This window comes from Rhinopithecus bieti, unplaced genomic scaffold (assembly GCF_001698545.2).
Source record: "Rhinopithecus bieti isolate Rb0 unplaced genomic scaffold, ASM169854v2 scaffold_3067, whole genome shotgun sequence".
In the NCBI taxonomy this organism is placed as follows: Eukaryota; Metazoa; Chordata; class Mammalia; order Primates; family Cercopithecidae; genus Rhinopithecus; species Rhinopithecus bieti.
The window spans coordinates 1,915,277-1,930,395 of record NW_016804208.1 but is presented as its reverse complement, the minus strand read 5'-3'; the positions used below and the strand labels follow the sequence as shown (position 1 = coordinate 1,930,395).

Genomic DNA, 15,119 nt, shown 5'->3' with positions numbered 1-15,119 from the left:
TTACGCCATTCTCCTGCCTCAGCCTCCCGAGTAGCTGGGACTACAGGCGCCCGCCACCTCGCCTGGCTAGTTTTTTGTATTTTTTAGTAGAGACGGGGTTTCACCGTGTTAGCCAGGATGGGAAACTGTGGTGTTCTTAATAACTGAACCAGTTCATATGATTTTCAGACTATAAATATCTAATGGAAAAAAGATACCTATTACCTCATGAAATAGAGCCAAAACAGTGCTTTGTGACTGAATATTGAACACAGTTAAAGAATGCCTAGAGATATCTAAGCGTGAAATTGGAGCAAACAAAAGCTCCACCAACTTGAGGTATGGCACAAAGACTGATTCTACATACTGCTACAATGCAATGTTAATTAAATTTTCCTCACAAACGTTTTTCATATTTACTGTGGTTTTTCTTCCCATTTTCAACTGTGAGAACTAAGTTGGAGAAAACATGTTTATCTTTCCAAAATATAATAATGAACAAAGAATATAGTAGATTTCTTCAGAATATTTTGAAAGGCAAAGTAAGACACATCAGGTTTCTGAAAGAAAGCTTGTTAAGTCATAGCCACTAACCAGAGCCAAGTCAGCCCTGAAGAGGGGCTTGTCAGGGAGCCCTTCTTCCTCACAGGAGTGTGGTGGGTAGAGAAAGGAATCCTCCTTAGCAGAAACATAACCTTCTTCTGGTGAAAGCTGTGGGGAAAATGGTATTCAAGGAAAAGAGAGAGAACAGCAAAGAAGAAAGAAAATGGAAAAGAAGGGTAAAGGCAGGAAAAGTGAGGGGGGGAAGAGAAAGAAATTGGAGAGTTTTCAAATGATATGACTTCAACATAGAATGTAAGTATGAAATCTGATATTCATATTTAACATTCATTTGATAAGACACAATGAGGATTATTTACTCTAATATAAAAATCACCTGTTGGATGAGAATCCCTTTCTACTAATTTTTCATTCTTCTTGTAAGATTATTTTTTTAAATGAATGAATTTTAATATTCTAATAACCTTCTGGTTCTTTTTATCTGCAAAATATTCTGGCCAAACAAGGACTTCCTAATATAGAAATGAAGCAACTTTTAGGTATTAAGAAATAAAATAAGTTGCAGAAAACAAATATTAAAAGAAATATCAACTTCAGTCATCCCCCTACAAGAATATTATTTTAAAGAATTCAATTTACTTGAAAAGGAATGTTAGTGAACTCTACAGTGAACTCAATTTAGCATGGCTTATAAAACAAAACAAAACAAAAACCAAATCTCTACGTGTCTACAGTCTGCTTAACTTGCAGTTTAGAGAGATTATATTCCAAACTTGGTCACAATCACAGAAAAGCTACCACATTTATTCCACTCTCAGATGAAATGGGCTAAAATATTTAGATAATCAGCCTGCCTACATCACCTGGTATCAGTAAAACATACAGAAGAAGCATTATAGGGGAAAAAACTGTTTTTCTTCTCTGCCCATATATGTGAGCTTAACATATATTAAGCCTCTATCATATTTTGCAATGCATACTGAATTTAAAATATCAAATACCGTCATAAAAGAAATTTATTTTGGAACTATACAGAAAAAAAAAAAAGACTGCTTCTGAATAACTGGTATGGGTTCACCTTAAGGACAGTAAAAATAAAAGGTATATTGAGTCATGTTTGCCATTTCTCTCTGTCCAACAGAAAGACCAGAACCAAATTTATAATCCAGTCTCAATAAATAGGTAGAGTCCCTGATAGCCTATCTTTATTCTTACATTCCCGTCCATAGTGCTCTTTTGTCATGATTTTTACAAGCCTGGTTCGATTTCAGATTGGATTACCATATTCTTCAATTATCTTGCCCTCCTTCTCTTTCTTTTTTCATAAATATATTTTAATAGGCTACTGAAATCATTTGTGAACTAAAAAGTGGTGCATAAAACTTTAACTGACACTTAAAATACATTAACAAAGCTTACTGTTTTAACAAATTCTTTCACAAAAATCAACAAACCCATATTGCTACTTATGAAACTATATTTATGTGTTTGCATTTTCTTAAGAAAACGTGTATCTGCTTTTTCACTTCAAAATATATTCACATACTGGAAAACAACTCACAAATATTGAGACCATCTCTAATATTTAACTGCAATACAATAAGTGCATCTAATATAATATACTGCTTTATGTAGCACAGATTCATAAAGTTGTTTCTATTATTACAGTAATTTATGATTTGGGAGCTATTCCCTGCCAGGAGAGCCACAAACTGATGAACCCATTTTGGAAAGTTTAATTTCCTGCTCTGCAGTAATTAGACAGCAAATGTGTTGAAGTCAACTGAATTTAACAACTTGAAGTCACTCTGACAGAGATTCTACTTTATTCCACTGTGATTAAAGATTTTGTTGTTAATGCTATTAATTTTTCTAATACCCCACTACATTGGTAGAGATATTGTAAGCTATATTCATTTTAACATATTTGATTTTGCATTCATCATGACCTTATTATCAAATATAAAATATCAAGGCTGGGCACAGTGGCTCACGCCTGTATTCCTAGCACTTCGGGAGGCTGAGTTGTGGGGCGGGGATCACTGGAGGTCAGGAGTTTGAGACCAGCCCGCCCAACTTGGTGAAACTCTGTCTCCACTAAAAATACAAAAATTAGCCAGACATGGTTGTTGTGTCCCAGCAACTCAGGAGACTGCGGCAGGAGAGTCGCTTGAACCTAGGAGGTGAAGATGGCTGTGAACCGAGATTTCGCCACTGCACTCCAGCCTGGGCAACAGAGCAAGACTCCATCAATCAATCAGTCAATCAGTCAATGTCAAAAGTGAACCAAAGACCAGTAAGTTAGAAGTTTATTTATAAACTTCCTGGCTATTTTCTTTCTTTCTTTTTTTAAATATTACTCAAAATTAAATATTTATACCCATAGAGCTAGTAATCACGTTGATGAAAAGTACTAAAAGTCATGATTCAGTCATCAGAACACCTAAAGCTAAAAGTAGACCTATGAACCATTTTGCTTATAAAAGGAAGGAACAAAATCTGAATTCTTACGGGTAAAGGCTTAGCAACTCCTATTCTCACAGTTCCTGACGGTGCTCCCTTCAGTGCTTCTACAGCTTCCTCAAGACTGCTGTTTTCCAAGTTAACATCATTTACAAACATGAGTCGGTCACCAGGAAGAAGTCGTCCATCCTTTTCAGCAATGCCGCCAGGCACCAAAGAACGAATTATAATCACAGTGCTTGCTGGATCAATTGGATCCTGACGGAAGGCAATAAGGAAAGAGGAGTCAGCTCATTTTACAAAGAAAATTCTTCTACAGGTCGTCCACTCTAAATTGTTAAGGAATGAGTAATTGTTTCAAGTGTGTTTAAAAATTTTCATGCCAAAAAAATTCATGCAAAATTTCTAATTAATTATTTAGACAAAGATTATCTCCATTTTAGAGGGTTTAGGAAGACAATGGCACCCTCACTTAAACAATGGCACCCTCACTTCCTAATGTTCCTGAGTAGACCTCTTAAATTGTACAGATAACTTTAAAATTATAATTTTAACTTTGATAAGTTATCAAATTTTGTAATTATTATTGGAGGCCAGATGTCGGGTATACTAATTATTAACAAAAGCACTTGCTAAACAGGGTGTTACTATATGGAACATCAACTCACTACTAGAATATAAGTGCACTGAAGGTAGGACACATCATTTTGAAATGAAAGAACAGAGAGAGAGAGTGGCCATAAAGTATGTGGTACTAAAGTATTTTCAGACACACAGCAACCTTAATGTCTTAACAAGGCTCTAGAGTCAGGCCCTATGAACACAATTTCCTGGAGTCATCTACAGTGGCTTTCTGATCCAGTGTAAGGAGCAACAGCTGCACTACATAGACAGGCTAACCATCTCTTTGCTTAGCCAAGAATGCAATGCAGACAGGGACACAAGGCCAACTTGACCAACTTAAGTATATTCATAAATTTAGTCAAATGATTGGAACAGCAGAAATATTAATTGGAATATCAGATTATACATTAGCATTCATGTTATAGACAAAAGAAATATCTACTTCTTTATGACTTACCATTAAAACATGAGTCATCAAATAAGTGCATGGAAGTAAAAATAATATAAACACTCCCCAAATAACAAAAAAAAAAACCCACTATGATATTCCTAAAATGTATCTTCCAATTTTCGAGAGGTGAAATAAAATAGCTCAATGAACTCAATATTAAAAGAAATCCTTTATGATAATCAATGAATCATATAAATCACTATTGTGAAAGATTGACTGGAAAAAAGAAATTGTCTTTGATGGCTGTAAACTATCATCATCTGCTTTTTCTTTGATAGCAACAATATGCCTTTAGTACACAGCATCTTTAAAAAAAATTGTTAAAAGCAGTATATACTTACCTGATAATCTAAAATGCTAAAACCAAGTCCTTTGCTCCCTTTCTCCAGCTCTATGTGCTGAATGCCAGCCTCCCACATGGCCAAAGGTGCTTGAACCTCCTCTGTACTCTGACCCACATCAGTCATCGCCAGCACTGGATCCTCTGTCTCTGACGACCCGATGAACTCACCTAGATCTACATGAGGCTGGATAACATCAGACAGCTCTTGTTTCAGAGGCATTACATTTGCTGACACACATACCAACACCACAAGAAAAGGGATATTCCCAGCGCCTGTCCAGAACAAAACATCCTCAAACAAGAGTAGCAGCAGCTTTTCATGAAACCTTTAGGAACTAAGGTAGTAATTATTGAAAGCTGTTAAAAACGAAGAAATACCTAAGTTTTAACAAACATTAAAAATATATGATTCAATGGTTTACACAAATATGCAATGTTACATCTCGACAGTACGACTGTGGGTGACTGTCACTTTTTTCGTCAGTGTTTCAATCAACTCTACAGTCAGAAAAAAATGTAAACCCATTTTGATATTCAATAAAAGGAATTCTTAAGATAATTAAAAACAAGAGAAAATGGATATATATGAAAGTTCTATACTCTATGCAAATAAGAGTTCTAAAATGCTGTGACTTGTGCATATGGTTATTTCATTAACAAATTAACATACACAGTGGCAAAACATAGATTTGAAACCAGATTTGCCCCAGCTTGAAGCAGCTTGAATATTTAAAATCTGAGTTACATTGAACAATGTTCATAACCTGGGCCCCAGAGTTACCCATCTCATAGAATTTTCTGAGGACTAAATGAAGTAACATTTATAAAGCATCTGACAGAAATAGAGATTCAAAATGATAGCTTCTTTCAGTAAAAATAAATTAAAGAATATAGGTTAATTCAACTTTGTTCATCTATATGAACATAACTTAAAGAAAGATGTGTTTATGAGGATGAAATTCTAGTTTGTACAGTATCTTTGCTTCTAATCAATTATTGCACAGCCTAGGACCACAAATGCAAATGACACCTATCTGCTTTATTGTAATAACCCCATTATACACATAAAAACATGGATGGATATATACAGGGTGCTAGACTTTGAGTGCTACAAAATTTGGCATTATGTTTCTTGTTCTACCCTATTCTAATCACCCATATGAATATTAAACTATGCATTTTATTCTTCAAAATTTTCAAAATTATTCCATTGTACTGATTCATTCAATATAATATAAATCAAATCCTAACATCATCTCTCAATATACCTTAAATGAGATTTGACTAGACCACAAATCATGCAAAGTCCAAATCCTAACTTTAGGTATGTATTGTGTATCCTAGAAAAGCTGACTAGCTCCATTTCTTGACATCATGATATCAATGAATGAAAAATAATAAATAAACAGGAAAATGTGACTTCCTGAATGTCACAGAGAATTATCTGACATGTAGCATTATGGACTCAAATTTATGGTATTTTAAAAGGACAGTATGTAAACAAGTAAGACCTATCCACACAGAAATGCTGTGTCCATCCATATTTTACCATTCACTAAGTGGTAACTCTGTGCCAGGCAGAGTTGGAGAGGTTATTCAAAAATATTTTTTAAAACATACATACTATGTACATACTATTTATATATTTCAGTTTTCTCTTCTGCAAATGGAGATGAATATGAGCATCTACTTCATAGAAATGCTGCAAGTAAACTAAACAAGTATGTAGTGTGCATTAATATCTAACATGATTACATAATCTTATTTAACCTTCAGGGCAACTTTTTGAGACAGGCATCATGACTGACATTTTACCAAGGAGAAAACTGAAGTTCAGAAAGATGAAGTGATTTACCCAATTTCCCATAGCTAGTGTCAAGTCTGATTCAAACCCAAATTTGTCTGACTTTAAATTCTATCCTCCAAGCCATGGACTATGTGAGTAAATCAAATACCTAATTAAAAAATGCTTAAAATTTTTTAAGTCATTTAGCCTTTCCATTTTATATGTAGGTTAGCCTCATGTATGCAGATCTGATACCTTTTCTGTTAGCTCAATATCGCATAAGTCCAGGCTATCCAATTCTGATTGGGTGGTGGGTGGCACAGTTCGACGACAGCACACCATTGTCACTTCTATAGGCAATTCTTTTAAGATATTCACCACATCTTGGTGATTTTCCCCAAGTAAAGTTATGCCATTTACCTGTGAAAAAAGATATATTGTCCAAGAAACAACACTTCATAATATGAACATTCTTTTGAACACTTTTTTTATTAAATATAAATTTTACTATAGTCATTACTATAGTTTACTGTGCTCAGAACTATAGTGAGACCTGTGGAAATACCATCTAAATTTATGTGCAAGTTTAGAGTATTGTTGGAATTGGAGCTTCTAAAGCACTCAAAGAAAACCACTAGCTTTCATCCATGTTTGATCTGCCAGTGTAGTGGTCTGGAAAAAAAAGACAATAAAAATATTTCCAAAGAATAAAAGGAACAAGGAGAAGAATATTATAAAACTTTGACATTTTATGTAATTATAAAGTAAAAAAAAAATTGGACAATGACATATATTGTATGCTAGTGTGTTTTGAAAAGTGAGGGAAAGTAATATATTCAAACTTTCTTATTTATGCATTAAAAATACTGGCAGATTACAAAGAAGCAAATATATTAGTAGTTACCTAATGAAGGATGATAAGAACTGGATGAATGGGGACAGGAAGGAGACTCTTTTTCCATTCTTTATCTTTGTATTCTCTGTGATTTTAAACATGTGAATGTATTACTTATTCTAAAATTAAATAAATGTTAAAAAATTTTCAAAGACTGTTTTATAGTTTTCTGAACCTAAATAAAAAATGGCATGGAATTAGGTCTAAAGCTAAATGTACACACAGATACAAAATTTCTGCTTTGGGTTGTTTTCATTTGTAGATTTTTCTCAAGTCCCTTTTGGAGGTGAAATTTAAAATGAGAATTTATTCACCACATTAAGCCTCCTGCAACCTTTTCCATGTCTCGTTTAAGGAGGAGAAGGAACAGCATAACTCCTTACTTCCAATAGTTCGTCTCCACTGAAAAGCTTCCCGCTGTGTCCAACAGGACCCTCTGGCAGAACGGATCGGATAAAATGATGTCCCACTGTTGCTTCCAGGCTTATCCCCAATCCACTGTTCTCACTAAACTTGCTCACGTGGGCCACCTGAAAAGAAAAAAAAGAAACCACCACAATTTTGTGTTCTTTCTTTTATTTCTACTCATGCACACATTTTATGTTTTATGTTTACCCAAAAGTGGTCATCTTTCTCACAAAGCTTCAAAAACCATATCGTAAAACGGCAAAGCTTTGGGGCTTTTCCTTTGAAAGAGTACTGGTATCTTTTGATTTCATGAACTAACAAACTGAACAGAAGCAGTGAGCTGCAAGCACCCATTACATAGGTCTCATTTGCTTCTCATAAATAGGTACAATTTCTCTCCTTGTTTCCCAAGTAGAAAAACGAGGTTCAGAAAAGTTACCATGACCAGAGCTGCACAGCTAGAAAAGGGTTTGAATCTAAACAAAGAACCTAGAACCACATTCCTGGTTTTATGCTGTATCCAGAGACAATGGTCTTTAAAAATGATCAAAGCTTAAAACAAAAGAATGAACTTCCAATTTCCTACTGTTAAATTAAATAATGAAGAATGTTAGAAAGCTGCTCGTTTTCACACAGAATCCAATAAATATAATACTAAAATCAGAAAGTATGCCAAAGATGATCTACTTTATCCCTTTCATTTTATAGTTAAGGAAACTGAGGGATAAAAGGACTAAAAAAAAGTTTCATTAAAAGAGCTTTTAAAATTTTAATGATAATGTGCAGAAGTCAGCTTCAGAGGCAGTATCATCCGACTTTGAAATCTAATACTGGATGAAATCCTTCTCACTCCTGAAAACCCAATTTAGACATCATTTCCTCTGAGAATGTCCCATCCAATAATGTCCATTAGTCAGTACTGTTACACTACTTCCCTTATGATTTCATTTATGCTGTATCACTACATAGCAAACAATTTGAAGTCAGATCTATGTCTTATTACCTTTATCTGATCACAGCCCATAAATAACTTAGTCCTTTTTCATTTATTGTACACTTTCGCCCTTGACAGATTACTAGGAATGCCACCAAGAAAGCATGAGCACAAAGGGTAGTTAAAATTTCAGCCTTTGGATAAAGAAAATGTAGCACATATACACCATGGAATACTATACAGCCATAAAAAAGAATTAGTTCATGTCCTTTGCAGGGACATGGATAAAGCTAGAAGCCATCACTCTCAGCAAACTAACACAGGAACTTATGAGTGAGAACACCAGATGTTGTTGAACAATGAGGAGTTGAACAATGAGAACAAATGGACACAGGGAGGGGGACATTACACACCAGGGCCTGTAGCGGGGTGGCGGCAAGGGGAGGGAGAGCATTAGGATAAATACCTAATGCATGCAGGTCTCAAAACCTAGATGATGGGTTGACAGGTGGAGCAAACCACCATGGCACATGTATACCTATGTAACAAACCTGCACATTCTGCACATGTATCCTAGAACTTAAAGTAAAATTTAAAAAAAAAGAAAAAGTTCAGTCTGAGCTCTGATGCCTATGACAAAATGGCTAGTCAAAGGGTCTCCTTCATTATTCAGTTACCACCCGAAGAACTGCAGTCTCAGTTATGCACACCTGCCACATTAACCCTACCCCTCCATGAAAATAATTTCTGAAGTTTCATGTTAAATTAACCACTGTTAAGATGGACCTTAACGTATTTTTCCTTAAGTCAATTCAAAATGGTAGTAACAGCTATACTTATTCAATTCATATTTGACTGTTAATCATTTTGAATGTTTAAAAAAAAAAAGATTATAGCAAGGTGCAGTGGTGCATGCCTGTAATCCCAGCAATTTGGGAGGCTGAGGTGGGCAGACTGCTGGAGTCCAGAAGTTCAAGATCAGCCTGGGCAACATGGCGAAACCCAGTCTCTACAAAAAAATACAAAAATCAGTTGGATGTGGTGCTGCATGCCTGTAGTCCAAGCTACTTGGAAGGCTGAGGCAGGAGAAGTTTGATCCCTGGTGGTCAAGGCTGCAGTAGCCATGACTGCACCACTGCACTCCAACCTAGGTGACAGAGCGAGACCTTGTCTCAAAAAATTAGAAAAAAAACACAGATGATTATGGTCATGAGGATTAAATGAAACACTAAGAACACTGCTGCTTGGCACAAAGTACTCTATAAATGCTAGTCATTAATATATGTCATCTGTTGTATCTTCTCCCTTCTAGTCCAGAGGCATACAAATTTACAAGAAATATGAACAATTCTACCTAACATAGTATTTTATTCTTTCTTTTGAAATCCGTGAAATTTGCTATGTATCTTAAGATTGATAATTTATATGAATTTTGTTAGACCTTTTGGAATGGTAGATCACAATGGCTATGCTAGATATACAGGCTATTAATAAACATAAAACATTCACCACAGCATAAGAGGTATGAAAAAAAGTATGTAGAATTAACCTTTTCAGGAAGGTAAATACATAGGAGGGGAAAAGAAAGAGTAGAAAAGAGTCCTTTTACAATTTTGTTCGTAAGTCATGATACATTTTGTTTTATTTTTAAATAAACTCATTCTGTTTTCATTCTTTCTATAAATCATAGGTTTAAAATCAGAAAACCCTTCCTTGTGTCTATATTATTCATACTATTACTGGAAATATTAAAATACTGATAAAATACAAGTTTCAAAACTTCCACCCCATTTATTTCATTTCTTTGTTACTATATACTTCTCCAACCTAATTTTTTTTTATTACCTGAATCACCACATTAGGTTGTCTAAGAAAGTCCTGTACATTTGGTTCTTCTCTGGAACTCTAATGATTACCTCTATTATTCCCTCAAACTGCCTGCTCAAATACAGTTACAAGTTAGAAAATTACAGAAGGTAGCTAACCTACCACTATTTCATAGTTAATTCCCATAATCCTTTGCCACTTTGTCAGCAGGACAGCTTCTTGTTTTCGTGCATCTTCTATTTCTTCTATCTCAGCTGACAGTAATGGATAACCTGAAATAGTCAAGGCAATTAAGTTAGTAGTAAACTACAAAAATCTCCATATCTTAACATCCTGTACCAAGGATTCTGTGATCAGATCCCATTGTATCAAGTCAGATTCTTCGCCCAATATATGGGCTATTCTCATCTCCATAATTATTTTAATACTTCAATTAAGAACGCTATCATTTGTATGTTTGATACTACTCACTTTTAACAGATTTATTTTAAATCTTAACTATATTTCTATTAAAGTGTCCATGTATTATCTAATTTTTATTTAAAATAATAAGGACTCTGAGTAGTTCCAGAATTCACTTTGAAGTCCTCTGCTAATGCTACAGTAAAAAGTGATGTCATCTTCAATGTTGTCTGTTTTATTTTCATTTAGTTCATCAGGGGAAAAAAGGACTAAGTTATTACTTCACAAAATCAAATAAATGAAATCAACAAACAATATATATAACTCCATGTACAATGAGAAAATATAAAGAAATAATAAAAAAAACTAAGGCTATACATTAAAAGCCTATAATTGATATCTCAATAATTTACAAAAGAGAAATTTTAAAAGGAAAGAAAACACTAAACAAATTATATAAACAATACTGAATTTAAAATGCTTACCTAAAACAAGAAACTGGTTGAGAAATTTAAAGTCATAGTCAAAGATTTCCATATTTCATGACAGTTCCTACTCATAAGATTTGTCTTTTTAAAATCTCTATTAGGCACTATTCTCTAAATTAAATTTCAATATCCTTTTTAGCTTTGAAATTTCAAATTTAAAGAGTGTTAAAAAATTCAGATTTCTTATTAGTTGCCTCCTCTTTTGGTGGGAATATCCAGGAGCTTTCATTTCAGGCACATTTTGTAGATCTGTTATGCTTTAAGCTAATAAGATGATTCTGTTTCCTCCTTAAAAGACTAAACAATAAACTATAATTTCTTTTTTGGTTTGAAGACTAGCCTCCCCAAATAAGTGTTACTTTCTCAAAATTAAATTCAGTCCAGAGGTTAACAGATATAAAAGTACAGTTAGATAGAAGAAATATGTTCCAGTGTTTTTGTTTGTTTGTTTTTAAATTAGATGAGGGATCTTGCTATGTTGCTCAGGCTGGTCTCAAACTCCTGGTCTCAGTAACACTCCTGAGTAGCTGGGATTACACGAATAAGCCACTATGCTGAGTAATTCTAACATTATCGGGTGACTACAATTAACAAGTTATTGCATATTCTTTTTAAAATATTTTAATGATACATAATCATATATATTTATGGGGCATATATGATAATTTTGATACATGCATACAATGTGTAATGATCAAATAAGCATAATTAGGATATCCAGTCCCTCAAACATTTATTATTTTTGTGTGTGTGTTGGGAACATTCCAAATCTTCTTCCTATTTTGATATATACAATAAGTTATTAATTATTGCCACCCTACTGTACTATTGAACACTAGAACTTATTCCTTCTATTTAACTGTATTTTTGTACCCAGTAACCAATACCTCTTCATCCCACTACTCCCCAAACTCTTCCAAGCCTCTGGTCATTCTACTCTCTATGCCCAGAAACCAACTTTTTAAGACCCCACTTACAAGTGAGATCATGCAGTATGTGTCTTTCTGTGCTTGGTTTATTTCACTTAACACAATGTCCTCCAGTTTCATCCCTGTTGTTACAAAAGACAAAATTTCATTCTTTTTGTGGCTGAATGATATCCCATTGTGTATATATACCACACTTTCTTCATCCATTATCCTGTTGATGGGCACTTTGGTTGCTTCCCTATCTTAGCCATAGTGAACAGAATGGCAATAAACATAGGGGTACAGATATTTCTTTGCTATACTGATTTCCTTTCTTTTGGATATATACCCAGAGTAGGATTGCTGGATCATACGGTAAACTGTTCGTTTTTTGAGGAACCTCCATATTGCTCTCCCCAGTGGCTGCACTAATTTACATTACCACCTACAGCATATGAGGGTTCCCCTTTCTCCACATCCTTGTCAGCATTCATTATTGCTTGTCTTTTGGATAAAAGCCATTTTAACTAGGGTGAGACGATATCTCATTGTAGTTTTGACTTGCATTTCTCTGATGATCAGTGATGAACATTTTTTCATATACCTATTGATCATTTGTATGTCTTCCTTTGAGGACTGTCTATTCAGATCTTTTGTGAATTTTTAATCAGATTATTTGTTTTTCTATTGAGTTTTTGAGCTCTTTATATATTCTGGTTATTAATCAGATGGGTAGCTTGAAAATATTTCTCCCATTCTTTGGGTTATCTGTTCACATTGTTGATTGTTACCTTCGCTGTGCAGAAAAGCTTTTTAGCTTGATGTGATCCCATTTGTCCATTTTGGCTTTGGTTGCCTGTACTTTTAAGGTGTTACATAAAAAATCTTTGCCCAGACCAATCCAATGTCCTGAAGCATTTTCCTAACGTTTCCTTCAGGTCTTATATTTATATATTTAATCCGTGTGTGTGTGCGTGCGTGTGTGTGTGTGTTTTGGGACAGGTCTCTGTAATATACTTAGAAGTCTGTTGGTGTGATGCCTATTTAGAGTCATTTGTGGGTACATGTGAATTTTAGGGTTGTTCTCTATTTCTGTAAAGAATGCCATTGGTATATTCATAGGTATGGCATTGAATATATAGATATCTTTTGGTAGTATGGATATTTTAACAATATTAATTCTTCTAGTCCATGATCATTGAATATCTTTCCATATTTTTGTGTCCTTTTCAATTTCTCTCATCAGTGTTTTGTCGGTTTCACTGCAGAAATCTTTTACTTCTTTGTTCACATTTATTCCTAGGTATTTTATTTTTCTTGCAGCTGTTGTAAATGGGATCACTTTCTAAATTTCTTTTTCGGATTATTTGCTATGGTGTATGCTACTTATTTTTTATGTTAAGTATGTATCCTGCAACTTTACTAAATTTATATATCAGTTCTAATCATTTTTGGTGAATTCTTTAGGTTTCTAAATATAGGATCATTTTATCTGCACATAAGGACAATTTGACTTATCTCTTTCCAATCTGGATGTCCGTTACTTCTTTGTCTTGCTTAATTGCTCCAGCAAGGACTTGCAGTATTTATGTTGAAGAAAAGGTGGTAAAAGTGAGCATCCTTGTCTTCTTCCAGATCTTAGAGAAAAGGCTTTTGACTTTTCTCTGTTCAGTATACTAGCTATGGATTTGTCATATATGGCCTTGATTATTTTGGGCATGTTCTTTTAATTGCTAGTTTGTTGAAATATTTTATCATGAAAGAATGTTGAATTTTATTGAATGCTTCTTCAGCATCTATTGAAATGATCATATGATTTTTGTTCTCTGTTCTGTCAATGTGATGTATCCCATTTACTGATTTGCATATGTTGAAACATCCTTGCATCCTTGGGATGAACGATACTTGATTATGATTAATGATCTTTTTAATGTGTTGTTGAGTCTGGTTTGCTGGTATTTTGTTGAGGATTTTTGCAACTATGTTCATGAAGGATTTGTAGTTTTATTTTCGTTGTGTGTCCTTGTCTAGTTTTAGAATCAGGGCAAGACTGGCCCCATATAATGAGTTTGTGAGTATTCCCTCCTCTTCAATTTTTTGGAATAGTTTAGTAGAACTAGATTAGTTCTTTAAATGTTTGGTAGAATTCAGTAGTGAAGTGTCAAGTCCTGGGATTTTCTTTAATGAGAGACTTTTTTTTACCAACTCAATCTTGTTACTGGTCTGTTCAGGTTTTCTATTTCTTCATGGTTTAATCTTACAATCTTGGTAGACTGTAAGTGTCCAGGAATTTATCCATCTCTTCTAGGTTTTCTGATTTACTGGTGTGCAGTTGTCCATAATAGTCTCTAACAATCCTATGTATTTCAATAGTATCAATTATAATGCCTCCTGTTTGTCTCTGATTTTATTTATTTTAGGTCGTCTTTTTGGCTTAGTTACTATGGCAAAAGACTTGATGACTTCCTTTACCTTTACAAAACCAACTTTCTGTTTTCTTAATCTTTTGTATTTTTGTCTCAGTTTCATTTATTTCTGCTACAATTATTCTTCTTTCCTTCTGCTCCATCAGGTTTGGCTTGTTCTTGCTTTTCTCAGGTTCATAATTAGTTTGTTTATTTGAAGTCTTTCCTCTTTTCTGATGTAGGTATTTGTTGTTACAAACTTCCCCCTCAGAACTGATTTTGCTGTAGGCCATAGGTTTGGTATGCCGTGTTCCCATTTTCACTTGTCTCAAGAAATTTTTAAATTTCCTTTTTAATTTATTGACGTATTTACTGTTCAGAAGCATAGTATTAAATTTCAATGAATTTGTAAAGTTTTCAATGTTTCTTCTGTTATTGATATCTAGTTTTATTCCATTATGGTCAGAAAAGATACTTGATATGATTTTGGCATCTTAAGATTTATAAAGACTTGTTTTGTGTCATAGTATATGGTCTAGACTGGAGTATGTTTCATATGTTGTTGAGAAAAATGTGTACTCTGCAGCTGTTGGATGGAATGTTCTGTAAATGTCTATTGGGTCAATTTGGTCTACAATGAAGTCT

The 15,119-nt window shown here is 34.1% G+C and overlaps 1 protein-coding gene across 1 annotated transcript in view; it reads right to left on the bottom strand.

Moving 5' to 3' along the window:
• MPDZ (multiple PDZ domain crumbs cell polarity complex component) overlaps positions 1-15,119 on the bottom strand; it is a 163,714-nt gene that overhangs the window by 94,650 nt on the left and 53,945 nt on the right. Inside the window, exons 13-18 of the mRNA XM_017867162.1 lie at positions 10,434-10,543; positions 7,486-7,632; positions 6,463-6,627; positions 4,420-4,605; positions 3,052-3,261; positions 574-690 (exon numbers count right to left, since the gene is read on the bottom strand). Of these exons, the coding sequence (XP_017722651.1) occupies positions 574-690; positions 3,052-3,261; positions 4,420-4,605; positions 6,463-6,627; positions 7,486-7,632; positions 10,434-10,543 (935 nt within the window). The remainder of the gene's footprint in view (positions 1-573; positions 691-3,051; positions 3,262-4,419; positions 4,606-6,462; positions 6,628-7,485; positions 7,633-10,433; positions 10,544-15,119) is intronic.